This window comes from Hydractinia symbiolongicarpus, chromosome 11, assembly GCF_029227915.1.
Source record: "Hydractinia symbiolongicarpus strain clone_291-10 chromosome 11, HSymV2.1, whole genome shotgun sequence".
NCBI lineage: Eukaryota > Metazoa > Cnidaria > Hydrozoa > Anthoathecata > Hydractiniidae > Hydractinia > Hydractinia symbiolongicarpus.
The window spans coordinates 27,254,379-27,276,882 of NC_079885.1; the positions used below are offsets into that span (position 1 = coordinate 27,254,379).

General features: G+C 31.9%; 1 protein-coding gene, 1 long non-coding RNA gene and 1 other non-coding gene across 4 annotated transcripts; 1 reads left to right on the forward strand and 2 right to left on the reverse strand.

Moving 5' to 3' along the window:
* Nucleotides 1–6,960: 6,960 nt before the first annotated feature.
* Trnay-gua (transfer RNA tyrosine (anticodon GUA)) lies at nucleotides 6,961–7,050 on the reverse strand. The gene is given in 2 exon segments: nucleotides 6,961–6,996; nucleotides 7,014–7,050. It is a non-coding gene; the product is annotated as a tRNA-Tyr (tRNA).
* A 5,087-nt stretch (nucleotides 7,051–12,137) lies between these two features.
* On the reverse strand, nucleotides 12,138–14,586 carry LOC130614802 (uncharacterized). Its single transcript, XR_008975967.1, has 3 exons — nucleotides 14,472–14,586; nucleotides 13,120–13,343; nucleotides 12,138–12,889 (listed from the first exon to the last, which is right to left on the reverse strand). It is a non-coding gene; the product is annotated as an uncharacterized LOC130614802 (long non-coding RNA).
* A 4,246-nt stretch (nucleotides 14,587–18,832) lies between these two features.
* Nucleotides 18,833–22,137, forward strand: LOC130614210 (uncharacterized). Of its 2 annotated transcripts, none has more exons than XM_057435634.1 (5): nucleotides 18,833–18,901; nucleotides 19,726–19,823; nucleotides 20,611–20,805; nucleotides 21,531–21,673; nucleotides 21,949–22,137. In XM_057435634.1, exons 2-4 carry the CDS (start codon nucleotides 19,731–19,733, stop codon nucleotides 21,654–21,656), a joined length of 414 nt encoding a protein of 137 aa, XP_057291617.1. In that variant the 5' UTR covers nucleotides 18,833–18,901; nucleotides 19,726–19,730; the 3' UTR covers nucleotides 21,657–21,673; nucleotides 21,949–22,137. The 2 variants fall into 2 exon arrangements, with proteins under 2 accessions (XP_057291617.1, XP_057291616.1); XM_057435633.1 differs by having other exon boundaries at nucleotides 21,531–21,650.
* The last annotated feature ends 367 nt before the right edge of the window (nucleotides 22,138–22,504 follow it).

The following is a 22,504-nucleotide window of genomic DNA, read 5'->3' on the forward strand; positions in this document are numbered from 1 at the left end:
CGTTTGTTTTCTATTAAGGGCTCTGCTTAATGTTATCCCATCGAAAGCATGATCCGTGGTCAAAACTAAACGCTTCGATATTTTTACTAATGTACTTTTTCCAACACAGTGAAGCGTTACGCTTTGTTAACGTGTTATTAACCCATACGACGTCAGCTAATTTATTCAGCTAATTACCAGAAAGAATTTTATGTGCCTGACGCAATTTTTTTTCTGCTAAAACTTTTCACTTAATTAGAGTTAATCTATTACCATTCGATATAACAGCAATTTTGCTTTAAAACTGAAGCATAAAATGAATGATTATTTAAAAGGTAATTAAGTAAAAAGGCAAGGTTATTTTATATAATTTGAAGAAGAAAAAATGGCACATAACCTTATTTTTTGGATTGTTGGATATTATCTTTCATTTTTTATGCCTATTTAACTCAAAAAATACTAAATAACTTGCTTTTGATAGTAGGTCTTCCTGTTTCTAATTCTGACCCTCCCAAACTGCCTTAGCCAATGTTTCCTAAAAATTAAAAAAAAAGTTAAAAATTACATTTCCAAGTCCGTTACCCTTATTTAAAAGAATGATGAAAAGTTAAACGTTAAGAAAAATATACTTTCATTGTGTTATTTTAATTTTCTTTGACATGATATAACCAATGAATTGTTCAAATTTAAATTGTAGATTCTAGTCTTTGAGAATCTGCCTAAGATAGCCAATTTCCAATCTAAAATCTAGTTCCTTTAACCACATTGATCACGTACTTCAGTTTTTCCACCAAGCACAGACAATAATTGTTCAAATATGTGAACGTTTTTTTATTGAGAAACTAAGTAATATACCAACTAGTAACAGTTTCTCAAAACAAGATGCGATTTTACTAGAAAAAAGTTTCTTCGCAAGTTTCTTAATTTATATGCAAGAAAAGATATCACGATGCCTTGGTCATCTAAATTGATGTTTACTGCGTTGCAATAGTCAATTTTTAAGTACTTTCTGTCATCGTTCCATTTAAAGGTAATATTTCCTTGGCATTAGTTGATTGAGGATTCATCCACAGGCATACAGCTAGTCAAATTATATATCACATCAACAGTTTTGACAAACCGGGTGTGTTTAGAATAAAAGACTGTTTTGCGTCAAGGTTTCTCCTAATAGGTAATTAGCAAAGAGGAAATACGTTGTTAAAAAATTCAAACAATTAGGACCATGACAACTACGATTGCTTTATAGTGGATATAAATTGCGCTGTCAGGAAGTCAATCAATCATATCCATAGCAATCATTGCTTTACTGAGATAAATAATGAAACTGAAATACGTTGTCAAGGAATTCACACAATTAGGACCATGACAACCACGTATTATTGATTTATATAAAGCGAGACAGGCTTCGCTTTTATTGTTGAAGAGTTAGCACGGAAGAAAGGTTACAAAAGGAGTTTAAGTTTCGGAAAGATTTTCCTCTATTTTCAGAATGCTGAAATTTAGCTCAGTATATCGTGCATTGGAACGTACTTATGATATGCAGCGAAGTTCAAGTTTGAATGAAAGACATAAGTCAAATTCAATTGAGGATAATGGAAGTTCTGTATTAAAAAGACGACACACATTCGCTCATAAAAGCAAGTATATAAAGACTTTTCTAAAGGAGACAGCAAACAAAATGATGACGGACAAGGGTATTAAAATGGACTTAAGAACGATAAAGAATGTAAAAAGTCTCGGTCGTTACTTTGATAATAAAAAAATGTACGGAAACAAACGCGTCGCGTATATGAAAAGAACGGATACAACAAATCACGAAGATGATATAATGATAAACAAAATGGAATCGACTTTTGGTACAAATGTTTGGTATCATGGTCAGTTTGATATTATATTCAGTTTCCTTAGAAAGGGTGAGTGTAATGTAACTGAAGAAACGTCTTTACTAAGTGGGTCCATCATCGCAAAAGTTGACGAAAATGGTGAAGTAACATGCACGGTTATATATGCCATGGGGAAGGATACTTGTGTGGAAAAAATCCCCTGTGTTGACGGAAAATACTGTTTAGACTTTTCAGATGAATACCAACCACGGTTTGCAAGTTTAAAAAAACTCGTTCTTTACTTAATCGAACAAAAGTTTTTACAAAGAGTGACATTTTTTTGGTTAATAGAGAACGGGTTAAGTTAATGAGAAGAATTATCTGATTGACGAAAACTTTATTCACTTTACATATATACTTGTCTATTTATAAAGTGTAAAAATATATAAAAATGTATAAAAAAAGGAAAAATGTAAAAAGGTATTTGATTTATTTACTATATTTATTTTTGATATTATTATTATTATTATTAAAAATTAAAAATCTATTCATTAACGTACATATAATATACGATTTTATTGTTTTTTATTTTGTGTTGAGCAGCAACTGCCGTTCAAAGAGGTGGTAGATGAAACATGCAACAAAAACTGTTAATCTTTCTCCTGAGTGACTTGTCATCTTGACAAAGATAAAAAATTGTTTTCATTTGAAAAACATTCAACTCAGTAGATAGGTTGATTTTGTTTGATTTCGAAATCCATATCATTTTTAGTGCCGATATAATTTGACAGAAGTGGCAATTTTTTTATTAAAATGGTTGAAAATTGAAAGTTTTCATATAATAATTTCGAAAATGTGGTCTTAGTACTAATAAATTGGTGGCATTTCACGAGGCCGTCTAAGGAATGGGATGGGCATTAATTCGAAGCATTACAATATTTGCTATAGACTGAATTTGAAAAGTAGCTACAAGTATTTTTGCTTCCGATTTATTCTCCTTTTTTTAAGTTCAGTAACCTGCCCAAAGAAAGTAAAATAGTTTACGCAGGCTTAGGGTGTAACAGGCGATATTCAAACAAAATGAAAGACCTAATTGGTTGCTGATATACAAAAACAAAACATAGAAGCTGTTTTTTTTATTTGACAAACTCACTTACATCTACACTTTGATACTTTAATATTGTTTCGGTTAAATATTTCACGATACTTGTGTTTTTGAGTAAAATGTTTGTCGATTATAGATTATACTTCTACGCTGTAGGGAGGATAAAACCAAATTATATTCCTTTTCCTGAATTTTTTGTTATTGCTTTTTGTTTGTTTATGTATGTAAGTTTCTTAGAATACTCTGAGTTTGTAATACCTTGTTCGTAGTAAGGTGTAAATTAGTAAAATGTTTCTTCATGTTATTTTTTTCGAAAGTATATTTATATGCCCTTCTTTCCAAATTTGCAGGAGTAACAATACTTTTATCAAGCAAATCGTCCTTTCTGATTCAACCCTCTATGTCATAATTCTTTCATATGCAGCCAATAATTTTTTATATCTTTTACATTCATTGTAAAGTTCAACAAACACAATTCCTGTGAATTTAGAATACACTGCATGATTTAAAACTTACTACCACATTTAAGACCTGGGAAATATTTAACTTCTCCATCAATGAATTCATCGGAAGTTAAATTTTCATAAAAAGTTATTTTGTCATCATTGATTCAATTTAATTTTTTATGTCCTAGTCCGGGTGACTGTAATCTCCCCTTTTCTATTACAACTGGAACATGTAGCTGGTGTAAACTAGTCAGGCAAACAAGGAGTTCCCGACCAGCCGCAGAAGGGTTGCTTATTTCTTGTGTTGTTGTAACTTATACCGTTTTTAATTCTGTATGGAGCAAAAAGAACGTATCTTTTTCGTAAAGCTGATGATGGTTGTGCTGAGCTTGTGACTGCTCTTATCGTTGTGTAACTACTATTACCAGCTCTTTTGTCATGATTTGTGATGACTGTAATGCTTGTTGTTGTTGTTGTTGTTGACCATACAGCCTCACATTACCGATGCAATCATACTCAGTCACCCATGCAACTACCTCAAACTGATTATTATTGATGCTTGGCACACATAGTGCGTCAATCATTTCTTCTTTTAAATGCAAAAATCATTTCCGCGTGAATCAGTTTTATAAGTACAATATTTGTCGTCGCCATTTTGTGTTGTTTTTTGGACGGAACGCAAATTAGTATAAATTTAATAAAGTGCCAAAAAACGTGAAACCAAAAGTTCGCGTAAGATAAAGAATTTGTTTCTCCATGAGCTGGGGAATTTCTCCTTCTTTCAAAAGCGAACATAAAAGAGAACCCCATTTGCAATAAAGTTTGTTGAAAGTTTTCTTGCTGTTTATTCATTTCTGCCTTCTGATGTTCCATCACAGTCTCTGCGCATTTACCAGGTGTCGTAGAAATTCTATTTCCCTTTCGTTCTTCTTCTTTTGTTTTCCACATGCTCTAACTTCTCTCTTTTAAGTAGGCTGTTTGTTAATCAATTTTCTTCCTTCTTGTGTTATTTTTACCATCTATATTCTCCAAGCACCTTTTCCTTGTCAACTCTTCCTTCTGTTTTCTTTAAACATCTTTCAGGGAACTTTCTTGTTTCTCCTTTTGTATTGTGACGGCAAATATTAAAATCATCGTACCTTTCGAATGATTCTCTTGTTAATCTGAGCAGAAAGAAACAAAAAACAAAGTAGATAAGCAGATATACAACAAGCAGAATGACTTCAAATTTACTAAATAAAAAGCGATGTATTTATCACCTCCATATAAGTACCAGCTTTTATACAATCAGTCCCAATGGTGTCTTGACATCTTGCTCTAAGCAGTTTATCCCTTTCGTGTTTGAATAGCTTTCCAGCATGGATCTTTTTTAACAGTAACACTCTATTGGTTTTTGGCCATGTACTTGTCCTATCAGTTAAACAAGAGACTTGTAGCAATTTAGTAAAACCAAAGAAAAAAAAGTGAATTTAGCTAGACATTTATTTTGTTTGTTTCGGATCTACGCCATTCCTTTTCCACCTATCGCTTCTTGTTTTATTGCGGAGCGTAGCGGAGCCCATTTCCTCATTATTATAGTCAAATATTATAAAAAATTACAACGATGAAGAGTATTTCGTATTTCTATCAATTCCATCCCTATACATCAAAAATGGCTAGCATTTTAATTAATCAATTTATTTCTACATCAACATCTATATATATTTTTTATTAAGGCATGTTTTAAAGTCTGAGGAGCGGCTCTCGTACAAACGTCAACATGTATATACTGGAAATCTTAATATATATCGCATTAATTTAATTAAATTTAAACATAATATTATACCTATAATTTCCGCATAAAGAAATAATACCTGTACTAAGTGGTCATCCTTGTGTTAACGACAGGCTGTTACTTGTGTTTCTATTTAATCGAAGTTGCACCAAAGTTTTTTTGTAAGGGCATTAAACCTTTTATTTGGAGAAAATTTCGCCATGGAAACTTTTTCGGGAAACTTTGCCTCGCAAAAGTTTCAAAAATGGGTATATATATATATATATATATATATATATATATATATATATATATATATATATATATATATATATATATATATATATATATATATATATATATATATATATATATATATATATATATATATATATATATATATATATATATATATATAATGTCGTCTTTTAATCTCCAAATTAATTTCGACAATTCGGTTTCGTTTCTGTATTTAAATATCCAGAAAATAGGAAATAAAGCAATTCCCAAGCATTTTAAATTTTCTCTAAATTGGGGGCTTAAATTAGATGTCCCCCAAAATCGTTATACCGATGTCCAAATTGACCTGGATTAAATTGACCAAATTGACCTTGCTCTGAGTATCTTTGAGTTGAAGAGGGGGAGAGTTTCTATTAAGGTGCCTGCCCTGCCTTGCCGTTCTCTTGCCTTTGCCTACCCTTCCTATGCATTTTCTGGTGCCTGCTTACTATGCCCTTGCCTGTGCCTTCCATGTCTTGCTTATCCCCTGCCTTGCTGATTCCTCTTCCTGTGTCCTTCTCTGTCTTTGCCGTGCCCTTCCCTTGCGGTACTTAATGCCTTTGCCTTGGCAACCTCTCCGCAACACTTTCTATATTGATTGCACTGATCGATCTTTCCTTAAAAAACAATAATCAAAATTAGAAAAGGCCTTTGTCTTGTTCATTGTATCACATCCTTTTAAATGCAGATAATGTTCGTCTTGAAGAAGTTTTTATCGTCATCAAGGGACATCATTATACGAATTTTAAAGGAAGGTTCTTTTTTATTAGTATCGAGGCATGTACGTAATTGTCAAATTCATCTGTAGAGTTACCTTGGTTACAGCTATTCATACGAAGGCGGAAGTTGTTTGTTTTGCCAATATAGGTCGTAGTGCAATTGATACATTTTAAGAACTAAATTTCATTGATAGATTGTCATGGTAAATTTGTTTAGATGATCCATTTTTGGTTGTTTGACGATTTTAATCGATCTCCTTCGTCTATATAAAGTTTACATGATTTACATTTTACGTCATTACACTTCAGTAGACCAGGTGTGGTTTCTTTCGCATTTCTGCTACTATTCTTCGAAATATATGGAACATGGATTTTTTTCGGGAAGTTTATCACAGATTAATGCGATTTTACGGATTAACAGCAAGTGCAGGCTTTATAAGTTGGCAAAAGGACTTTCTAGAAAATGTCGGCAATAACAAATGTTTAAGTTGGTCAGACCAAAATCACGTCTGATATCGAAACTTCAAAAATTTGTTCGTTGTGTACCCATATTCCTATTTAATTTTTGTTTGGTACAATCTCTTTTTATTATTTTATTTCATCTCCTTATTTTTAGTTTTCATTTAAAACATAGAATCATGTATGAAAATGAAAATATCGACTATGCGTATTCTGTTAGCATATTGCCTTGTACATTTAATCAAATTGCTATGCCAATATGTACCAATCTGTAGTGGCATTATTTTAATTTTTATTTATTAGACTTAAAAAAATAAAGATTGAGTTAAAAAAGTGACTTAAGAGATATAATAGGTGCCTAAAAATAATGTTTTGCTAACAGATTAAAAGTTTGGTCTCCACCGAGCCGGATTTGAACCAGCGACCTAAGGATATCTGTTACTTTTTCTACTACAGTCCTCCGCTCTACCAACTGAGCTATCGGTGGATACACTGTGGTGTGAAATGATAAAAGTATACATAATAAAGAATTGCTAGACAATTATTTTCGTAAACACATGTCCTAATAACCAATTAGCAAGGAGGTAATGTCTTTAGCGGTGCAATAAAAGTATTGTCTGGGTTACTGGTTAATAACGAAATTTATGTTTTTTTTGATTTAAAAAGAATGAATCAAGTTGAATAAGCATTAACTAGCAATTATGCAGCTTTAGCATGGAAAATATTGCAAATCCGCTTGTTTAACCTAATTGTATCCACACGTATTTTTGATAAAAGAAATGATTTGGATTCCGAGGTCGATATGAACATGACGAAAGATGCACATACACGAAGTTGAAAGAAAGACAAATGGAACCCTGGTAAAAAGCTAAACAAATATATCGAAAAAGTTGCTCTACCAAAGACATTTAGAGTTGTTTCAGAAAAATAATTCAATTTGTATATTTAGCTAGCTAGCTAGCTAGTACCTTTAAGGTGGTTTACCACCAAATAATGTCTAAATTTCAAGAATTGTCTTTTACCTATTTTCTGACAACAAATTCACCTTACAATACCGTGGCAAAGAGTGCTTATGACAAATTTCGGTTTTTGTTGTGCAATCTGGCACTTTTTCCAACCAACCGCAAATATAAGTGTAAAGCAGCGCTCATAGCAACCATTTTCGCACTTTTAGACAGCTTTCTTGCCCCTCCGTCGATGTTTAATGCTTTGAAATAACTGGATGATACTTTAAGATAATATGTTACAGTTGTGAATATGAAATGTGGTGTTCCACACACAGTCAGAAAGGTGTCTTAACGATGCACTTTCCGAAAAAAACGACTTAGGTATTTGGTGCTTTTTCGGTCGAAATAGTGCTACCGTACACCTTTTGTCGATCTAAGTCAAGAATGTCCATAAAATATTCTTTAAACAAGTCTTTTGCCGTTTAAGTTCGGAATCCACGCAAAGCAAAAATTCTCTAGGTCGAAGCACACATGCTTTACGATTTCTTCTGTGGATGCAGACATTAATATTATCTACTGCTTAACTGAAACCAATTTTCAAATCGAAGTTTTGTCTTTCAGTTATCTTAACCAGTTTCCCCCTGTTTTAGCCTTTTTTGTCCAAAAAATACCGCATCAATTGCCTGGGAGAAGAGCCAGCCTTCACTCAATCACTACACGTGACCCCTGAGAAACATACGCGGCCAAAAAGGCGCTTCAAATAGCGCGCGTTATTCAGTTATTTGGTTAAGCGTCAAAGAAAAAAGTCTTATATTTTGCTGTTATTTTACTCAGCAATTTTGGACTTAATCTTGTTGTACTGTCGCGTACTATGATATCCTTATCAAGTAACTTTAAAAAAGACAATCCTCTGCGATATAGGTTGTTTGTTGGTAAGCTACCATAAACATTTAAGCAGTGCTATATACATATGAAGAAGGGCAGAATCAAACTTGATGTTTTTTGGCTACTGAAAATGAAATAATTGAATAAAAATTTAAAGACGGAGATTTACTATTTTTGTACTGACACTGAAGTTAACAATTACAATTACAAGTATATTAGCGTTCGACGCTTACTAAGGCACTTACGTCACATAAAGATTACTCAAATGTCAAGATGGAAATTTGTCACATATCAGCAAACAATATACTGGACATTTTTGTGGTGATGTTGTACCGAAGAAAAGTATATTGAAGACAGTATCGTTAAAATTGCATTTGTCGAGAGAATAATAACCAAATAAGCATATCTGAAAATTCTTAGCAACTGCTAATTGAAATTATCAGAAAAAGTATGATTCGCACATTCGTTACAATATTTGTTTAATTCCATATGCGATCATTTTCTTGTTGCTCGGCGAATAGTTAAAAAAGGTGCACTCTCTATTAAATCTTTAGAGGGCGCCATAGTGCGAAAAAATGCGAATCGTGTATTATATCCAATCGTGTTTAATATTCAGTTAGAGTTCATAAAATTGCTAGCTCTTCAATTGGCTTGTGCTGATTTATATTTAAAGGGCCATTATATACTAACCGTTCCACCATTGCTCGACATTCTTGTGACTTTTGATTTTTTTAGTTATTATAATTGGTTTATTTGGTACACATAATGGATATCTATCTTATCTCCAAAAATAAATCTGTAAAGGCTTATAGAACATGTATTCGTATTTTTTATTGTATATCCAAAAACAATGATAAGCATAACAGCCACAACAGAAATTATTTAAGGTATATTTGAGTTTTTCCCTTCTTTTTGTTGTCGCTGTATAAGAACCATGCTTTGTATGTTGATTGTAGATTGTTATGTAATGTTTTAGTCTGTGTTTTAAATTTAATGTTACTTTGCCGAGATGTAGATATTAACCCGGGAACTACATTATATCATATTAAATTTGTTATTGGTTCACTTAGCCAGGGCGATCCTAAATTTGGCGGAACTGCTGGCATTCAGTGTATTTGTAACTACATAGTAGCTATTTGTTGGTCTTCAACCAAAAAGGGATTCGATTTGGATTACATATTAGAATATAGCGACGCAAATTTCAAACAATAAGAAGGAGATTGGTTAACAGAGTTTTGTAAATTACCAAAGTATGGAAAGTCCAGTCAGATTTTTAATATTACTTGGCCATGAAGATTATTCTCAGGCCCATCAAATAATGACTCCGTGTACAATCAGCAATGGATTAATTTTTAGTTTATGTTTTGTATAGCTTTGTCGTCGTCCTGACGGACTTAGTCAAATATATTACTCGTACAATTTATCGTTAATTTTACTCTATACAATGCGATTACCCCTAAATATGCAATAACACAACTTCCCAGTTTCTAATAACAATGAATGTCTATATTTTTTCTTATTTTATCTTTGTAGGAAAAAGGAGTAGGATTTCGAAATGTAAAAAAGTAAATTTATGACTCTCAGAAAAAGGGAATTATTTTATTATTGAATATAATGACAACGTGGTCCAGTATTGAAAACAAGAGCAGAGCGCTTAACAAGAAAAACCTTGAAAGAAGTCATCAGTTGGAAAAAACTTCAAAAATTTAGATGAAACTTGCTAGCCAAAAACTACTACCAGGTTGAAAATTTATTTACGTATTACGAAGATTTGGATGTTTTACCTTTATGTTAATCTATATGGTCACTGTATTTCCAAATCCTTGCAACAAGGAAGATCCTGTAATAATGCAGAATCCTTAGAGGGTGCGACCCCTGATATCGACTTTTTCTCTCTCCATAACTTTAACCACCTGTCTTAAGACAACTATTATCATTGCAACTTGCTCCTTCGTTTCTCTTTCCAATTTTTGGGACAACAGTTTCGTTTCGCAGGCTCGAATATGCAAGTGCCCCGTCTCTCTTCAGATTCTATAAGTCTCAACCCTTCTGAAGTTATGTAATCAGACTTTTTCATCAACTTCTGTACAAATACCCAATATACTGTTTAGCAAATGGCCCTTTAGGTGGATTTAAACTTAAACTATTTTTATGCACGAGGAGACAATTTGGTATGGATTTACTTAGGCAATTTGCGAAAATTTTTAGGAATCGAAAAGTGATAGGACATGGCACGGTTTTTTTGAAAGTCATTTTTAGTAAAGAAAAAAGTTGCAACATTAGTATATCGTTTTCGTTCATCATCAATTATTTTGAAGAAAGCATCGGCCACAAAATGCATTTCCAATAAATGGTCAAGACATCGATTGTGCAAATGAAATCCATCTTTTTTACAAGTGTGAATTCGTGCATCCTTAGCATAAATAAAATTATGTGTGTTTGCGCATCAAAAACAAGCTCTGCTACAGCATACACCAAGAATGTTAATAATGCACAAATGCTAGACAGATCTACGACATGCAAATTTTCAACCTAAAAGCTGGTATCTATAAAACTACCAATTAAATCCAATATTTCAAATCACTCTGCTAGAAAAACAGCAAGAAATGTTGATAATTTTAAATCTACTTCGTATTTTATATAAACAACCATCAGGATACTGAAAAAAGTTCAAAACATGCTGTTCAAGGTTATTCGAATGTCTTGTTTCGGAAAATTGAAACACTGAAATTCAAATCGAGCGTTTTCTAATTTTAACAAAACCTTTTTTCTACATTTTTGTCACAGTTAAACCTTTAGATAGTAATCTTGCTTTCTACAAATCCAAACAAAAATAGGTATTTGTTAAGTATTACCCTCTGTCAGGGTATTGACCTCGCAAGGTCTGTTTAAACCTTTGGTAATATTTCTTGGTATAGATAGACAAAGCACTTTATATTGTGTTAGTATACAGTACAAATTTAGATTTTAGATTTTATCAAATAGCCTAAGTTCCTTAGTAAGATCCTTAGTCCTACGTCTGCTATGAACAGTGACAAGTGAACAAGTTCTTAGTGCGTGTTTCTTACATAGAAACGGCTTTCTTGATTGCAGACAGCTAATTTGCTGAACCACTAATGTATTTAGTTTTATTGTTTTGTTTTTATAAAAATGACCATTTACTTATATGATGCAACTCCCACAGTTTTAAAATTGTTCGGACTGATTAAATATCACAAGTATCCTTTTTGGTTACTTTTGCCTAAACTAACTTTAAACCTTCAATTTTTGTGATTTCTATAATAACAAGTTATGGCAAATATTAATGCGGTAGGCGCCGTTTGGAAGAGTTCATTAGCTGTTTTTTATAGATTTCATTATATTAGAAAACATTAAATTCTCTTCATGTCGCTCGTGAATCAAGTATGGGCAATTTGAGCACACCGGTAAAAAATGTAAAGAAATATTCCTTATTCATACCTGATTAAAAAATAACTTTATGTGGTCCCCATAACTTTGACGTTATTATTGTTCATCAAAGTTCGGTAAATTACATAATGTTTTATTGTTAAAGAAAACTGTGTAAATATAATAAACTTTGCGAAAAACACAGACAGACAGACAAAAACTTTGTATTATAAAAAAGATAGACAGTGAGGCTTTGTATGGCTGTGTCATGTTTTTTTACAATTTTAATTATATAATGTGACACACTAATTGGGCTCATGTCATACGTTATTGCATTACAAAATGATTCAGGTAAAAAGATCTCATAAAATCACTGGGATTAACAATTGTCTTAAAAATTTTCAGTACGTATAAAGTAGTTTTACTCGATTGCTACTGAGGGATTCCTCACTTAATATTTAACATGTGCTTTTAAATAATTTTATCCCAGTGTCATAAATAAACAAAAACGGTTCTCTATTCTGAAAATTGTACCTGATAAATTCGTGTTCTCTACCAAAACTTTCAATGGCACTTATCTAAAATTTGCATACTATCTGTATCACAATCAGTGCCCTAAAGTCGGTACATTTGTTTATACTGTCATTTTAATTTCAGACTTTCAATTTAATATTAATAAGAAAATCATAAGAACTTATGATTTGAAGTAACAAAACTGTCTGGAAAGAAAGAAGATAAATTGACAATTTCAAAGTAACTGCCACGATGATAAAGATCACTGGACTTTCTAGACAGCAAAACACGCATTCTTTTCAATTAAAAGAGTTCTTTTGGCGAAGAGTACACCCAGTGAAAATTAGAAAATACACCTAGGGGACAAAGGTAAAATTTTTAAACAGTATAAAAAAAGCAGCGGTTAAATTTACATTAAAATTTTTGCAACCGTTTTTTAAATACTTAGCTAAACTAACAACAACTGTTTTAACAGTACTTCGACCAATTTAACGAAAGGAAAAGAACAAAGCTAACGATCTTTACATTAGCAACAAAAAAATTTGCGTAATTATCTGCAGATTCGTTGCACTTGTCAGTACTGCAGCACTTCCTCTAAAAGTAACAAAAAGTTAAAAATGAAACAGAGATAACACGCAACAAATAGAAGTCACTTAACGTAACACTTTGATCATGGTACGAATATGGTGTAGGAATTTCAATTACCTTGATATAATTAAAACAACGAGTTGTAGTTGTAGTTAGAGTTGTATCACTAAACCAGTGAATAGGAAGTATGAGAAGTTCTTAATTCAGGTATATAATGTAATAAATTATAATCTTACTGTGCAACTCTTAAACTTCACGTCTTTGTCTTTTTCCATATATTCTTCTATATTTTTACACAATGAGTCGCATATTGTGCTATTGCCGCACTGGAAACCATCCATTATATTGTCCGTGGTGTTTATAGTGGCAATAACTTTTGATGCAATACATTTATCAGCTCCTTGCGGACATTGTGAGAGAGTTTTATTTGGTGCTTTCACATAACATTCCAAAGCATTACCTGTAAAAATTCACAAATATATGTTACTCCTTATTCGTATCCTTGGGTTGTGGAGTAGTAAATTCCACCACAGATTTGTTTATTGTTTTAAAACCTATTGTGGCATGGTTCTTAAACTTTTTAACTTGAAAAAGTTTGCAAAGTTTTGATGGTACCCACATTAAAAACAGTGTTTGCAACACTGAAATAATAATTGATGAGAATCTTTAGCTATTACTTTTAACTTCAATTTAATACAAACGAAAAATTATGATTTACTTTTATAAAGGCAGTTCACGCCTAGTATGGTGTAAAATTATATTTCTTGTGATATTATATCACTAGAGTTGTTTGGATCAGTAAATTAAAGAACATTTTTAAATAAAATAAAAAGCTAATCAAAGGGATACAACAGTGCACTTATTACGTCAAAATTTATCTGTCTGAGTAACGAACACTCTTCCTCTTTGCTAAAAGATGGGCAAAAATGCATGTACTTACAATAAATAATAATAATAATTAAAGTGGCTATTGCGATAACGACACTCCATTGCATGGTCTCCAAATGACAGTATTTTAATGCCTAGTGATATTAATGTTACTTTACCGAAGCATTGAGATTGAGCAGTTTTTTTGCAAACCGTAGGTAGTGCAATGATAGCGTGCGTTTCTTACAATTAAAAGATTGCAGGTACAAGCTCTCAACGCACTCCGTCTCCTTCAATCTACTTAGTGGAGATAAAAGGATCTATAAAGCGTATCGCATAGATTTCTGTACTCGGTATCCAATTATAAGGATAGATTAAACTATAAAATCTCTTTTATCCGTAAAAAACAAAAAATAGACTTAAAGAAAAGAAGAATCTTTTTTTTTATCAGTTTGCGCATAAGTAAATCGAAAGGTTTTTTCATGAAAACGGATTGTGTTCAAAAGTTGAGTGCAACAATAAACGAATTAGCGAAAGTTTCCTTTCCCAAGACTCCAGCTGCATTATTACATATATTTTGCTATTATTACGTATGTTTCGGTATAATCACTAATTTGCATAACGTCAAAAAAATCCTGTATCCTCCCCTGAGAAATGCCATCTTTTTTTCTCTACAACTAAATAATAAAAGAAACTGTTTATAAAAAAACTCGTCACTTACTAGTTTGACTGAGTGAAAGAAAAAAGCACAACACAACAATTTTTCCTTCTATAATTTTATTTAAAGACGATCGTCTACACAATCCAACTTTAAATTAAGTGACGCCCTTGAAAATCCTTCATTCTTTCATAGTAATATACGCCAGCATTGTGTCACGCTTTGCTAACCTGCTTTCCCAGCATGCAACATTTACCTTTATAATCCTACAAAGATGTATTATCCATTCTTATTCATGTGTGTCAAACGAGATTTATATTCAACCATTGTTTGCGTGTTTTTAATATGTTGCCTGGCATAATATAAAATCTTTAAGTCAGCATTCAAAAAAGCAAGAGGCTAAAGTTATTCATTAATACCATTTATTATTTACCAAATCAATAAATGTTTTTCTACTTTATCAAAGAATCTTCTTAATACGTTGTAATTGCCTTTTTAAAAGTGGCTAATACCTGATCAAAGAGACCGATAAAATGATGTATTGCCATGCTGATTTGGATTTGTTGGAAAGCAAATAAACCGTTGCTAAAAAGAGAAACGTCAGCTTTTTACATTGTCCAATTAGTTTTGTTAAACAATTAGCGTTTAGTTCTAACTTATACATTCTACAACTTAGTAATAAACATCACAACCATAAAGGGATACATAAAGTATGAATGAACACAAGTAATTTACAAAAAATCTAGCTAATGATAACATTTTATTAATATTTTACTACGTAGTTAACCTAAAAATTTCAAATAAAGTTATCCAAACTTGTTTGTTCGTTACAGCTATAAATTTTCTTTTTTTCTTAAATATAATTGTATATAAAGATAAGTATAACGCATCGATAAAAAAGTTGGTTACGTCAAACCTGTTCGAGAACATGTATTCGAGAATATTCTGTCGTATAAATCGTAGATATGCTTATATCTTTCTTAACTTCTTCAAAAGTGGATTTTCTTTAGCATGATTTTACTAATGCACATCTACTTATTTTCAAAAGAGTTTTTCAATTTTCTTTATAAAATAACTGCGGAAATGTTAACGTTATCAAGAATTAGGATGAATTGGTGCAAAATCAGAATACTCTACCATAGTGTTGCATTGTGAGAGTACAAGTAGGTTCTGTCATAGTTGAACTGAGTTCTAGAAAGATACCTTACCTTATCTAGTATTGGTAGTTCCAATCATGGCTGAACAATCTGCATACAATTAATCCGTACTACAGAGTACATGCACAATTTTAGAAGAAATCTCTATAATGATAAGCGTATTCCGTCTGTCTGTTTACGTTACGTACGTTATGTTGCAGAAACACAAAATATACGATATATAATTGACGTCTGACCCCGTCGAATTTTTCAGGGGTTACTGACTAGTCTAAATTATAATGCTCGCCGTACTTATGTCTGTCTGTGTGTCTCTTTGCCTAAGTCAAATTGGAAACTGCGAGTATAGTCATAGATTTTACTACAACTGACGACTATTAGTAATAAAGAAATGAATCACCCTAATCTTGACTTTATCGGGCTCAGATAATCATCTTTTTTGCAATGTACAGACAAAAGAAACAAAGATCATTAAAAATGAGAAGTTAAGTCGAGCTTAGACGCTTGTTTCTGCTTTTTAAAATAAATTCATAAAAAAAACGACACAATAAGTAAGGTGACGTTTAAACACCGGATTGGTTTTTTTAAGGCCTGTTGTCTCATACAAATATCTATTGATTTATTGTTGTAATGAACGAACGAACAGTTAAGAAATAAATGCTAAATAATTTTTATATTTTAATGAAAAAGAAACAAAACAGTTGCAAATCTTGAAAAACGTTGAGGCCTTAGCAATTATGACGAATTTATAAGGGAAAGTAGAAAAGACATTATACAATGTTACAAAATGTAATAAAAATTTTTGAGGGGAGAACGTGGTTATTAGATTCATCAGATGTGATGGCTAAAAATATTACTAATAAAAATAGTACTTAAAATTGTGTTAAAAATAGATTTTGCAATTATTTACGGACTAAAGGCTCCGATACATTGCCATTGTTTTAATCAAATAAGATTAAAAACGATGAAAAGAAATAACAGTAAAGTTTGCAAAAATTTTTTCCCGGTTTGTTGCAATCCGTAATTGATAAATTTTCTAGTGGAAAACGACAATATAACACACCATCGGCATTACAAGTACAAGTTTTATTAGATGTAAGTTTAAGCCCGAGGTTTGGCAACAACAACAAAAAATTTTGAAGCTTATAATATTTTGTCAATAAGTTAGATTTGAGTTCCGTTTCTTATCTTTGTAACACTGTATTGAGATTCAAACCGTCATGATGTGCGCAAGCTTTTACAATTAAATAATGGTGTATTCAACGCAGACATTGAAATCACGAAATTGTTGAAAGTTTGGAAATCAAAGGAGAAACTGTGAATAGCTTTTAAGAAACTCGATTCGACTGTTACATTTTCACGAACGCCATGAGAACAACAACAACAAAGATTGCAACAAAGAATAGCAAAGAAAAACATTCCTGCAAAGTGCTAGAGTGACGATAATCCCTACATGTTACTTTTCTTGAATGTACGATGAATTGAGCATGTGTTTGCAAATACTTGCGTTTAACCTGACATCAATGAATTTGGTACATCAAAATTAAATATATTAGAGCGCGATGGCTAAGACTTAATAAAGTTATCACGTGTTGCTATGAAACGAATTTAATAAATCGTATGGCTAAGTAATAAAACTTTGCAATTAAGTTTGGTGAACTCCTTGTGATAGCTGACCATGCTTTCACGTTGAAGAGTATTCTCATACAGTTAACATATTCGAAATGTGCTTTAACTATAATTAATATTAATTGATGCAATTTTCGTTTTATGTACCTCACCGGCGCAAATAATCAAGAAAATGTTGGCGTGAACAAGAACAGACGCACATCGAGAACTGTAAAGTGACCAGCTTCACGGTTTTCTTTCTTGGAAAATACGCACAAAACATGCAATCCACATTTAGCCGTGGATACCGAGAAAGTTTTTAATCCAGTTGCTGGTCACAAGTCGGTCGATGTCAAGTGCAAAGATCTGTGATGAATATGAAATATGTTTTATAAAATATGTCATGCGATGTACCACTACCAATACCACAACAATTCCTACCAATATAACAAGTTACTCCAATACTATTTTTTCTGTTCTAATTTATTGTTAGGAAGATGTGAAAAGAAATTGTTTATGTAAATCACTGATTTGTTTTGTTGCTTGTGTTCTTTGCGTGCTGAAGGATCGTCGCTATAAGAATATGATAAGAATAATTTTATAATTTAAGTTTTATGTTATACTAACAAATTATATTTTTTTATGTATTTATTTTGATAAATAAATTTTGTCTCATATTAGTTGTGCCGTGCTTAGTCCTTTTTGTGTGAAATGACTTGGAAGAAAGCATGTTTGTCTTTTTATTGAGATAGGGCCGTTTAAAAGCCTTCTTTTACTGCTATAGGCTTATTGTGAATATGCCAGATCAGATAGTGTCATGGAAACAGCTAATTTATGAGATATAATATAAGCAAAGCCTCAATTATACGAGGTACAGTTGTGACAATGGGTTAAAACACAGTTCGCACTAATTTTGTTTTCTCTTTAGCTTATCAAGATCTGATAACCTAGACGACACATTTTTCAGTTTGAATTAACTGAGTTGCATTGCTGCAGTGTCCTATTGAAGACTTTTCTGTGAATTCGCGCCTTAGAATTGCGTCATCTGTAGTAATCATGCCATAAAGTATTTTAGTATGGTCTGGATGATACGATGTATAGTGCAAAAGTGCCCTTGTAGTTTCTATATACAGCTTCTTTTTTTTACTTTACCCGTAATAGAGTCTTCGTATCTAAGAAGTTAATCATCTAATGGAATATTCATATGTGAATTTGGTTGTTGTATATATGGTGTTTAAATGTGAGAAGACATGGTGTAGTATTTCTTCCTAATTTTCTCAAAAAATAGAACATGTCATTTAAAAACTAAAGATTTGTAAAAATTAATTCATAAATGCGTCTCTTTCTAGATGTTATAAGGTTCAATTTTTAAAGTACATACTATTGTATTATATGAATCAATATGAAAAGAACTGGTGGTTTTTCGCGTTGGTATGATCGCAATGTCGTTCACAAGTTCTTTTTACATTCCTTAACATGTGGAAAATCGCTAAAGCACACGTTAAAGTAAGATATCGTAAAAACTGGAGAAATAATCTTTTGATACGTTTTGTTAAAAAAACGTTAACATAAGGAGTGTTACTGTTTTGCAATCATAACTTTAATTATCAACTTGATTGCAATTTAATAACTTAGATTAGATTTAATTCATAACAAACAAAAGAATTTCATAAACATAGATTTGAAGCTAGTGGATTGTTGTTAGCTGAGTAAATGTATGTTTGCATGAAGGTAATATTAACTTTTAAAGTTGCTTTAATTTATATTTTTTAGTTTTATTACAAATTATATCTTTTTATAGGTGCATTTTTAATCTTACAAAGGATAAAAAGATAATTTATATTGACTAAAACTCTTTCACACAAGAATGAGACTGTGGTGTTCTAATTTTGTCAAAATCGAGTTTTTTTACTCATTTCTTCTCATCTTGTCTTGTGTTCAGATTAACGGATAAAAATATAGCCGAGAAATGCTACAATTGCTTCAACTGTTTGTATTAACAGGCTTCAGAATTAATGGAATTTAACTGCATACTGAAACTTCCATGCAATTTTTTTTTGAACTCTAAAGACTTGACTTTATTGGTACCTATTTGCTTATATATGGTTAATAAACCGCCTGACCTTTTTCGAATTCTTTGTATAAAATTTTAATCTTTGAACCAGATTTAATAAGAATCATTCTAGAAAGCAATATAATCCAACATGCATACATGCAGTCTATCACGAATGTTTTGTACTTTTGACTCGTGTCCACGATTCTATTTCCGCAAGCTCAAAGACGGCGGACTATAAGTTGAATATTCACTAGATACCTTTTTTTTGCTTTCCTCGCCTTAGAGGCTGGAGACGTTATATTGACTTAACTGTACTAGCGTGTTGTGTAAGTGTGTAAGTTTTAGAAACAGTATGATTGTTAAAGCTTCCAAGCTTTCTTGTTGAGATAGGTTCCGCTATTAACAAAATAACAGAAGGTTGACTCAATATATAGCGATCTGCAAAAGAGTGTTGCAGCTTTATGTCATTTAAAGTATAAATTTATCCCTCCAATCTTAGCTGCTATGATGAGTGAAACTAAAGGTGTTGTCGAGGAAAAGAAGTACAAGCTTGGTTCAATTCACACCACTTCGAGTTTAATCATGTTGTTAAACTTTGTAAGTTTGTATTCACCATTACTCTTATAATCAAGTTTTAAGATTTCTTTTTGGTTAAATGTAATTAAATAATTTCATGTTTCTGTGTTTTAGTATTGATTGAGACGTATATAACTTAAGAAGTTAAAATACTAACATATTGAACCTTATGTCCGTAGTATTTCTAACATATTATGACTGGGGATCGTTGCACCTTCAAATAGAACTGAATGAAACTAGGCCCAGCTATGGTATTGCCTTAAAAGATCCATTCCTTCTCTATTAATTCGCGGCTGTTTTTATTCGATTTAATGCCATCTTAATCTGAATTCTCACCTTTCTGGCAGATTAATAAAAGTTCTTTAACCTATTGCAGAAATTACAAACTGACTGAACGGACTTCATAGAAATTTAAGGGGTAGTTTTGAGACATATCTAAAGAGCTAGGAATTAGATTAATTTTTTTAAATTGAACGCTAACTTGGAACCACCTTGAATATTTTCACGGTAATTGGAAATGTTTTTTTCTTCCCTAATTTGTGTGATTATGTTTGTTTTACTTGGAGATGTAAATGTCTAAAAGCTTATATGGTGATAGAATGCCATCACCATATGACCATTTTAGACATTCCATCAGTTGACATATATACCCTTTTTCATGTTACGAGACGAAAAGCAAGTTTTTATATCTCAGTCACTTCTTTTCTCAATTTCAATTTAATTCTCTTAATTCTAAAATATAATGATGCTGAATTAGCATCTGGTAAAAATAACAAGAGATGTTTAAACTATGTTGTGTTAAATTTAGATCTTATTATTTATGGACCTGCTACTCGTTCAAATTTGGAGAACATCTGTTTCAACTTGGTTGACACCAGAACTGAATACAGCTATCACGTGGTACATTGTATCTCTTTGTGGTCCATTCTGCCTGTATCTTTTAATCTATCTTCTAAAGATGTATTTTTGCTGTCATGGTTTTACAAAATTATTTTCAGTGTCGGTAAGTAGAGCGAGAGAAAAAGTAGCCATTATCGATTTTCACGCATATGGAGTAAGTTGTGGCTTTGAACTTATATTTTCTACCGTTATGTGTGGCCTTAGAAAAAATTTTTCAGGCAAGTCTTCTTTGCACTGACGACTTGTAAGGACTTATATAGTGAGACAAGATTAATTAAAAAAGTATAAGCATTGTTTCAAGTGGCGTTACCTGGCTATTCTTTAAGCAAACTCCTAATTAGTAAATTGGGTGCACTGTTCATTGTGACTCTGTTTTTTTGTAATTTAAGAAAAAAACATTGTTAGATATTGTTATATATCTATGTGTATGTTTTACTAGCCAGGTAAATAAAAATGAAAATAAAAATACTCCTATTTCACTCTTGTAATTCAATTTTAGACAAATAAGAGACAATTTGAGTCAAAGCAGATTGCTGACACTTTGGCATAAATTAAATCCGACTGGCAAACTTGCTATAAACTGTACATCATAAACCTTTTTTCTTTGCAGCATTTATTTCCTTTGTTCCTCAATCAGCATCTTTGCAGTATTTTTCTTTCAAACCACTTTTTCTTTTTGTGACATACAAAGCACATGTTTACTAATCTTTGCTTGTTAAAAGAGATCGTCATGATAAAGTTTGAAAGTAAAGAATATCAATAAAAGTGACAAAAATTGAGCTCCCAAACTCAAATTTTCTTTATTGTTTTTTCTTTGTGTCTTAACAGATGATACTAAACTGCATAACATGGTCTGTTCTGATGTTTATTTCGTCATCATATGTTGCCACCCACCTGCCTGATCAAAACTGCAACGAGAAAAGGTGCACACATCTAAGGGGAGCTGTGGTATGATTTTTGTTTATGGACGGGTATGAGCTTTAATAAATCATAATGGCTTAAGTTTAAGGGTAGTTTGTAACAAATAATCCCGAGATATATTGAAATACCAAAGGATAGCTATTGTAAGGTATTGTAACTCACAAATTACCCTCAAACTCATGCTATTCTCAATTCACTCATAAAGCCTGAAATACGCGCTCCTTTTAAAGGGAAGGCTCAGAATTTAATTAAAAATTTAAAGCAAAAAAAAAACAAAAAAAAAAACGTATAATTAGAAGTTTGTAATACATCATTCATACTTTAGATATGCAGTTACTTAATTGCAATTGGTATGCTAATGCAAGCATATACACATTATACTGAACGGGAATATCTTTGATGCACGCACATCTACCGCACATTGTACAACGTTTGGTCATATTGGTGCATGATGTTGATAATTTGTAACTGAGCTGTACATATTTATATTTTAAATAAAAGGTATATTAAATTAGACGATTAATTACAAACCTGCAACTAATCCCATAGTAGCAAAGACAGTCAGCCGGCTTTTTGTTATTGTGCAGAATAAGTTCCTATGAAAGTTCAAAAATCAATCGTCAGTGACACCAGGACGAGCGGGAAACCATGTCGCACATTCGTGTGAGGTGCTTATATAAGTGCGGCCTCTAGGCACAGTACCTTTTCAAAAAACTTTATCGCAACGTTTGAATTAATAAAAAACACAGGAAACAGTCCGTCATTTCCTCGTACAGCTAATCGTAACACCGGGGTAAGCTCTTAGTACATGTAAACCTAGTCGAACATCCCTGTGTGGAGTACTTACAGCATTACGCCCTACCTTTTTCAAAAAAACTTTA